Source organism: Dermacentor andersoni, chromosome 1, assembly GCF_023375885.2.
Source record: "Dermacentor andersoni chromosome 1, qqDerAnde1_hic_scaffold, whole genome shotgun sequence".
NCBI lineage: Eukaryota > Metazoa > Arthropoda > Arachnida > Ixodida > Ixodidae > Dermacentor > Dermacentor andersoni.
Window position 1 is genome coordinate 350,465,046 of NC_092814.1, and position 8,808 is coordinate 350,473,853.

The 8,808-nt window shown below is 45.3% G+C and overlaps 1 protein-coding gene across 1 annotated transcript; it reads right to left on the reverse strand.

Moving 5' to 3' along the window:
* On the reverse strand, positions 1–6,448 carry Prosalpha7 (proteasome alpha7 subunit). Its single transcript, XM_050166561.3, has 2 exons — positions 5,906–6,448; positions 1–2,963 (listed from the first exon to the last, which is right to left on the reverse strand). Exons 1-2 carry the CDS (start codon positions 6,164–6,166, stop codon positions 2,463–2,465), a joined length of 762 nt encoding a protein of 253 aa, XP_050022518.1. The 5' UTR covers positions 6,167–6,448; the 3' UTR covers positions 1–2,462.
* Positions 6,449–8,808: the final 2,360 nt, after the last annotated feature.

The window sequence follows — 8,808 nt, forward strand, 5'->3', positions numbered from 1 at the left end:
TATGTTGCAAAATCGATGTAATGTGGCCCAAAGCACTTTCCAAACATTACGCACAAACCCACCATAAGTAATGTCACAAAAAGCTGAAGTGAACACGACATTCACTCGGCAGAGGGCTTACCACTTTACACAAAAAATTGCTTGCCTTTACATCCCACTTTTTGGAGCTACCACCATTCTTCAAGCAACATGTTAGTCAATGTTTGCTAACACTAACTATTAACAGGCTTGGTACAAACTTAGTGATGTCGAGCCATAGTGAAAATAATGGTTGATGGATTGTTAGCTTCAACATACTTAAAGGTACAGACAACCGTTGAGAACATGAATCGAGATATTCCCACTGATTGAGATTGTCTCTTCTACTTATTGAATTTTCCTCAGTAAACCAAGATTTCTATTTTGAATTCACAACCAGTCGCAAAAAATAATGTTTGGTGCTCAGCATGGCAAAAATCTAACACATAGGATGCCCTATCTAGTTGCCTTGCATTAGCGTACGCAGTTCCTGGGCCTTTTCTTTTGTAATATTGAAATGCGATGCTGTATTTTTCCAAATTTTTTTTGTAACTTACAATGCGCAGCTAACCCTTCGATTGTTGCAAGTAGAAAACTGGTGCTGCCTCGCGCAACGGCATGTAGTGATGGGGGATTTTCAAATTCTGGGTGATCGCTTTCGCTGCCGTTGTCCATGGAAACTGTGGTTAAGCGCTTGTTCTTACGAGTGTAGGTACTGCTCTCGCATGAGCACTAGAATTTCAAAATCACCGAGGCTTTTGAGCAACCGCATGTTTCCGAATGTGAACACACTAAATCGCGTGGTGTTACCACGCCGTCATGAGCAAGAAACATACTTTCATTTTGGATGAGTTGGCTTGTCTATCAGCAGAATCAGGACATTGGAGCAAGCCATGACAAAGGTATGTACTTATGAAAAAAAAAGCAATAGAAATCTAATCTCTGTACAGCAACGCTGACTTGTTGCAGCAGCACTTTATTTTCTAAAGTGGCTGAAAAGGTCAAAATGCAGATGGTAAACGAAAGTTGCACTCACTCCTATGAAAGCCGGCCATCATTCTGTTTTCTTAGTTCGCGAAGCAGGCTACCAGCATCGCTAGCACTTCTCAATCTTGCTGTGCTCGGACTCCTACGTTTTTAGAGATTACTCGGATTGAAAAATTCTGCTTAGTAAATGTTCATGTGCTTTTCAATGTAACCGCTGCAGGTACAAACACCTCCGAGCATAAGCTTTTTGTCGTGCCGCAAGAACTGGGTCCTTAAAGATCGCTCCCTTTGAGCAGCACAGGGTATATGATAGACACTGTAGTGGAGATAGCATTGCCAACTCTCGAGTGGATGAAGTCAGGACGAGGGGCGAGGAAGGGGAATGGGGGAGGCTGGCAACAACCGACTCTGGCAGTGGCAGGAGCTGCCAGTCTGTACGTGCAACAAAGGTGAACAAATTTTCTTAGTCCTACCGGGTCGCGATTTAAAAGATGCAGTATAGTTGCCCAAAATGGCTGCCAGAACATACAGATGTACTGTAATGGTTAGGGCCTACAATAGAACCAGAAGAACGACAAAAATGAAACATCCTTTATGTTTGTGACAACACAACATAACACAAAGGATGTGTAAAGAAGCTGTCAGGCATTATAAAAAGAAATCGGACTTATTTATTTTTATCCATTAGTCCAGTAGTTGGTCATCTCGACTAGTTCAAGTCGGGACACAGGGCATGTACACAAAAATCTGGAGTCCTGCTAAATTCGGTACGATTGGTAACCTTAGGTGGAGAGCCTCGGCTCGGTTATAACCACTCGGGTTTGTTTAATGCTCAGTGAAAGCACAGGACAAGAGCAGGTCTACATTCTGCTCTCATCACAATGCAGCAGCCATGGCCTGAAATTTAACCTGTAACCTCATCGGTGACAGCAGAATACAACCACTGAGCCATCACAGTCGGAGCATAACCATACACAAAGCAAACACCTAAAAAGCAAAGGTGAAGCATAGCAGCAAGAAAAATGACAATTGAGTGCATAAAGTTGAATGCTAGATAAAAAAATTAAGTGAGACATCACCTGCAAGTACCGTTGCACCCTCCAGCACGCTAGACCAGCAAAGTTCCTTGTAGCTCTACCGATACAAAATGTCTTAAGAAAGAACCTCATTGGATTACATTTATGCCCTTTCATGCTCAGCTCATACATTAAGACACTTAAATATTGAGAACCGTGTTGATTTTACACCTGCAGTTGACATCACAAATCGGCTCCTGCACATGCAGATGAACTGTAATAACCAGTGGTCGGCTGCGTCAAAGGGCTGCCAAGACCTGTTACACAGCATACAAGGTTGCTTCTATTTGTATGGAAGCAACCTTGCAAGCATGCTTTGCTTGTTTATGGCCAAGAGCTTTTATTTTTCTTTAATTCCCTGCCTCACTGGTGAGCAACTTATCACATTTCATCATCTGTGTCCGATTCTTCTTCAAGTGCAGTCTTGGCATGTGTTTCCGCTTCATGGTAGACATCCTTGGGCACAAACTCGTGTTGCCCATCAGACTCCTTGCAGACCCAGCTGAGCTCCAGCTCAAAGTTCTTGTCCTTGACCTCGTCATGGACAACGTAGATAATCCTGGCCGCTTCCTTAATGAGCTGCCTGCAGTCCAGGTCTTTTGAATTCAGCTTCTCCATCTCGGTCTTGGCAGCTTGTCGTGCCTTGCCAATGGCACATCCAAAGTAGCCCCATGATGTGCCCGATGGATCAATGCAGAAGAGCTGTGGTCCATCCGTGTCGTAGCTGCCAAGAAGCACGCCGCAGCCAAAGGGACGCACAGCACTGTACAGGGTGTACGCATGCATGTACAGCCCAACGCGGTCCTTCAGGTAGCTTAGCGGGATGGCTGAACCATACTCAGAGCGGTAGTTGGATGCTTCCACACGTGCTGTCTCCACCACCTGTATAAAGGAAAAAAGTCGCATCATACCTTGCAGTTCTATCACAACACACTCTTGCAGACATTGCACCTGCATCAATCAGTGTTTTTTCAATTTTGTTTTACCTTATAGACAAGAAACCCATAAAGAGCTGGAAGCCAGGGTAATTACAGTCATGACAACACTTACAAAGGAAGAAGCTTGTATTAAATATGCCCAATGCTGTATGAGGCCACTGTTTCTGATGTGTTAATCCACTTGAGCAGACACAGTTACAACTGACCCCTGCAAGCGCTGCCTAGTGCCACAACGCTTTGGCTCACTTGGTGTCGAGACCTAGACCAGTGTGCATGTGCGTCCTACACTACCCGCCAGCATGGCAATTCACACTTTCCAATGCGTCAAGCTATCTCCGAGCATATTTTTTACGATCCACCACTCCTTGCCAAATATGGCTTAAGGCTGGCAACGTCTGACATCACTGGTGTGTCGTTATCTCCCGGCACATACGCACAGTGATTGAGGCAGCAGCTATTGGCAGGAATGGTTTCACATGCAGCACCAGAAATGAGATAACACACTGCCAACGTTTAGCCATACGTACTTGGCAAAACGCGGTGGCTCCCAGAAAACACGCACAAGGATAGCTTAACATGTCAGATCTGCCATGGTGGCAGGTAGTATAGGATGTGCACACACACTGGCATGGGCCTTGATGCCAGGCAACCCCAAGTGCTGTGTAATGTGGTGATTCAACAAGCACTTGCATTGATACGTTAATTTCGCTCATGACTGTACAGTGCGGTCCACTATTAAAGGAAACACTCAAATGTATGGCTCTTACTTTGCTGGCACCCTAGCTGCAAGTGGCTGCAGAAACGATGTCAGTGCACTGCACAAGTGTTTCAAAAGGATTCAGAGCTACCAACCACATGGTACCTGCTGCAAATCTCAGTGATTTTGGTCTTGCAAGAGAGGAAAGTCCAGACATGCTCTACACTCAAGTGCTCTCTTTAGCAGTGTACCCCTCTGTACATGCATTCTTAAAGGAACACTAAAGAGGAACATTAAGTAAAACTGTATTATTATGTTCTTAGAATGTTGAAAATCTTACAACCATGAACAGAGGTTTAGAAAATATGCAACAGCAGAAGACGGGTGGTGATGCTCCTTGAAGTTCCCACACGAGCTTTCCGATACATCACAGACTGACAGCATCTGCTCTAGTTTGTTTAGGCAATAGCTTATCAATAAAAGTCTACACTACATCCATGTTTGCTCATGACATCAGCACAGGAGCAGCAGTGCTGCTGCCAACTTCCTGCGATACCCATCTTTGAATGTGCAGATCTCCTTTTGCCATGAGCAAATGTGTTCAGCTTATCTGCTGGCATAAATGTTCCAGCAGCAGCATGACCAAGATGAAGGTCTCTTTCTTTTTATCCTTTTTTTCTCACACACACACACACACACACACAAAAAAAACATGTGGAACAAGATCATTTATAATTTGTAGTAGTTTAGCACAGTATCAAGGGGTGCTGCTACTAGCACACCTGTTTCCAGCATACCTGCTCTAATGTTGCCATTGTCATCACGTGATGGGAGGTACATCATTGGGCTGCAAGGTTGAATTTCGCTTTCAATGTTTCCTGCTTGTTTTAAGTTACTTGTGTGATCTTATATAAAGTGAACTGTTGCATGCAGCAGGAACTGTAGAGAAATCTAAACAGCTACTTTAGCATTTTGTTAAGTCAGTCTTTTAGTATAGGAACACTAAGATCATAGAAAAGAAAACACTTCTCAGGTGTATAAATAAATGCTTACATATGCATATTATAATGCCACTTGAAAAATATAATTATGAGTTAAGCACTGCAGTCAAAGCAAAGTTTTGAGAGAATCACATGTAAATAAGCAGAGAAAAAACATGTGACATGCTTTCTATATGTAGAGCTGGTATTCTTTTGCAACTTTGCAGCTGTGTCCCTCGAAGTGAAAAGTGCATTTCGTACTCTCATTAGTATTACTCACTCTAACACACTTCAGAAGCTCAGCAGTGCATACAGATACTCTCTACCATAAGCTTGCTTTTGTGCCCACGTTTGAGTCTTCGCGATATATTAACCACACTGACAAATCTTCCTGCTCGAACGAAGCTGCAATACAACGGATTTCACGGGCACCACAGATAACTGGTACTAGCCCAGTTTACAGTGATTTCTACACATTGCTGTCAATGCCACGTCAAGCCGCAAGTGTTATTTAAAAGTGCATGCTTGAAAAACACGGCCATACATGTGTGTGTGTTTTTCAAGCGCTGCTTTAGGCAAATAATGCATAACGAACTAACCAACCAATCAGCACGTGCTAAACACAATCGTTCGTCTCGTACAAAGCTCAAAGCCGTTAACAACGCGATCGCATGCGTACAAACAATCCTTAGCTCTGCTGCCTACAACTATTCCCCCTCCAAGCACGAGCCGGTGACCCTGAAGCGAGAACTGTGAACTCTGCTCAAAACTACACCTAACTACCCTCGCGCGCCACTTCATTATCTCTGCAAGACAGCGGACAACACCCCTTCAAACATGAGTCAGCATTTCTGAGCTGCGCACAGTGAAAAAACTAATGAGACACCTTAGTGCACTGAAATTGCACGGTTTGTAGGAAGGCGCGCAAGATCACAGCTTACCCATCACGATAGCTAAGGTACGAAGCACCAGAGATCAGTTATTGGGTACGAAAGGTTCCGCAGAACAACTCTGCCGGGGCTAAGTAGCCCAAAACGCTAATCTGCAAAATACAGGCAACGCACGACTGTAGCTGAGCCACACCAACCACTCTGCTATGTAAGACTGCAAAGAATGTTATGTAATAATAAGACGGAGCATAACACGGATATACATGGCGTATGATCCAGGATCTTTTCTGCTTGTGAGAACAGGACTGAGCTCGATTACCTGCTTGGCGTCCGCGAGGAGCCCCGCAACAGCCACTCCTACGTGCTTGTCGACGGTGAAAATGCGCTTGTTAGCTCCAGCCTCGTACAGCTTCGACGTAACGAGCTTCTCGACGGCAAAAACGACTCCGTCGCGGCCTCGCAGGGCTACGGCCGTGCCGCTATTCTCGACCGCCTTCTGAGCGTACTCCACCTGAAAGACGCGCCCGTCCGGCGAGAATTGCGACGCCGATAGATCGTAGCCCGTTCCGATCGAACTCATCGCTGCCCGTTAACGGTAAAACTGGGCTCTTGTCGAAATTTCTTAACACAAAGAGGCCGGCAAATTCCGTAAGCAACGCCGCGCTTCACCACGACTTTCGCCCAATCACGGTTGATGTCGCTGACATTGCGGCCTGCGACGATGTATGCACGGCATGAAGTGCGTGGAGGGTGGCAAACTTTTATGTTTAAAGGTACTCTAAAGTTTACTATGAAGTTAAGTTAAAGTGATAAAGCTATAGAACGTCTAAGGCGTCAATATAATCGCGAACAGAGCTTTAGTAACCGAGAAATTGAGGTGAATGCATGACACGATTTGAGACCCCCCAGCGACATTCGGGTACTAGCCCGATAACGAAGGCACTCCTCATCATAATTTATGTCACTAGTACTCAACTGCTCGTATTAAAAATAACATTTTATTAGGTTATAAGATGGAAGAAAATGCTACTTGTCTACTTCTGTTTGATTCAAAGAAAAAATAACATTTTGACGTTACCCTTCAGTAGTATGGGTGGTCGAAAGGTTTCGTTTTCGCTCGACTCTGCGCCGCGCGCGCTTTGGAGTTCCAGTTGTTTCGTTATCGCGTCGTGCTGCGCTGGTTCTGCTGGCTCGCGAAACTTGCATTTGGAACAAGCAGCGAGAATGCCACGTCCATGTTATGTCGTGGGATGCGCGAACGGTCCGCGGCACTTGGCCAAGGGCAGTTCGTTGCAGCGGTGAATCCAACGTTACTTATCACTGTGTGCCAACGAGTGAACCTCTCCGTCCGAAGTGGTTAAGTGCCATACCACTGCCACAGCGCGTTGGCAAAGAGCCGAAAAATCACTTAGTGTGCTCGCTGCAATTTCGTCCAGAGGATTACGAGTTCAACGCCGACTTACTGAAGTTGTGTGGAGTGCCTTTCAAAGCAATGCTTTCCCGCAGCGCTGTTCCGTCGGTCTTGCCTGCATTCTCCGAAGCGCAAGAACTGCAGGTCGATTCCGGAGCGGTGAGTGCGGCATTTGGTTGTCACGAAGGAAAAGCTACAAATGTGTGAATATGTACAGCCATGGCATACAGTTGACGTCGTAGTAGTACGCAACGACGCCGGCAGCGCGAGCCCTCAGCAGCAGGTCACGTTCATCAGTGCTTAAATCGCTGAAATCGAGCCCAGCTTCGCGAGCCAATGTGTCGTTGTCAGGGTCGTCCATTGCAGCGAGCGTCAAAGTTGGCGTCATAATTAGAACCAGCTTATAGTCGCGTGCTTTCCCTTCCGCAAGCCACCACAGTTCCGCTTTCACACTGCTGTCGGCTCTGTCGTAGAATAAAGAAACAACTTGGCTCTGTTTCTGGCCGCGCGTTTGCGTTTTGCGCAGAAAAGCCGTAGCGCCGTCTGCAGGCGCCGCTTTACTCATCGACGGCGCAACGTCACTATGAGGCCATGACGTCCCCACTCCTCGATCGGAGGGCGGGCGATTTGAACTGCGCTAGAGGTACGCGGACGCTACAGAAGGCATTTCTGTAGCATTTCTTCTTCAAATGAAACAAGCGTTTCGAGGTTTCTGGGATAGTATTTCAACAGTCCAAGTTGACTTAATATTAATCTTTAGTGTCCCTTTAAGAAAACATTTAAAAACCTTAAAATACCAGCTCATCTTATCAGGTAATACGAGAGTGTCAGGAAGTTCTTTTGTTGTCACAGGTAGCGGCAGTGTCAGTCATCACATATGTGGTCAGAGTATTTTAGCATAACTTTTCTACCGTTGCACCGGTCCTGAGGTTTAGACTCTTGACCATCCACGTCTTTGAGAATAATTCAAAGCACTGGGGCACTGGTAGCGCAACAACAAAAGTCACAGAAACGATATGACAGAAACCAATCAACTTGGAGTCACAAATAGCAATCTCGAAGATTATGCTTTTGCGCTCTTCAAAAACCAAAAATAATTGCAGAAGCCAAAAAACGCCGTAACCACCATGTTTTTAATATCACGTTCAGAACATGGCTTTGATGATGTTTATCTTCCTTTTTTCTTGGGGTTTTTTTTTTTGGCACTTTCAGTACCCAAACAGCCCGTTCCGCTTATCAAGCTTGTGTTCCTGAACTATGGCCTCTAAGATTGTGGTATGTTTCTCGAGCAACAGACTGCAACAGCTGAACGCCGCACTCTCGGAGGCCATGCGAAGCTACTGCACGTTTGGAGTTACTAACTTGGCTTCATAAAAACTATTTTTGCATATTGCTTCTAGTCAGTATTACTGCCGTGAGCAAGCCAGCTCGCATAACGCTCTGTCTTGGCGCTCTTTGGCCATACCTGGCCCTTGCGCCTCTAAACAACACACATTCATTCATTCATTCGCATAACGCGGAGCCGAAACTTCACTTAAAAATGCGTCTCAGTAGCTGTCGTTTTCTACATACGGATAATTAGCATATATTCGCTCGACTTTTTCGTTCTGATGCTCACATCTGCGTTGTATTGTTTTCTGAAAGGGACGTTACTACTTTTAGAGTTTCTAACAAGTTAAAAAAGAAGACTAGCTCATTGCTAAGTCATATCGTTTAGTTCTGCAGTACTGCTCTTCATAATGTCCTGGACACGGTGTTCTGAGATCAAGAAGCGACAGATTATCTCCTTTTCAAGTCGCATTCGCTGAGTC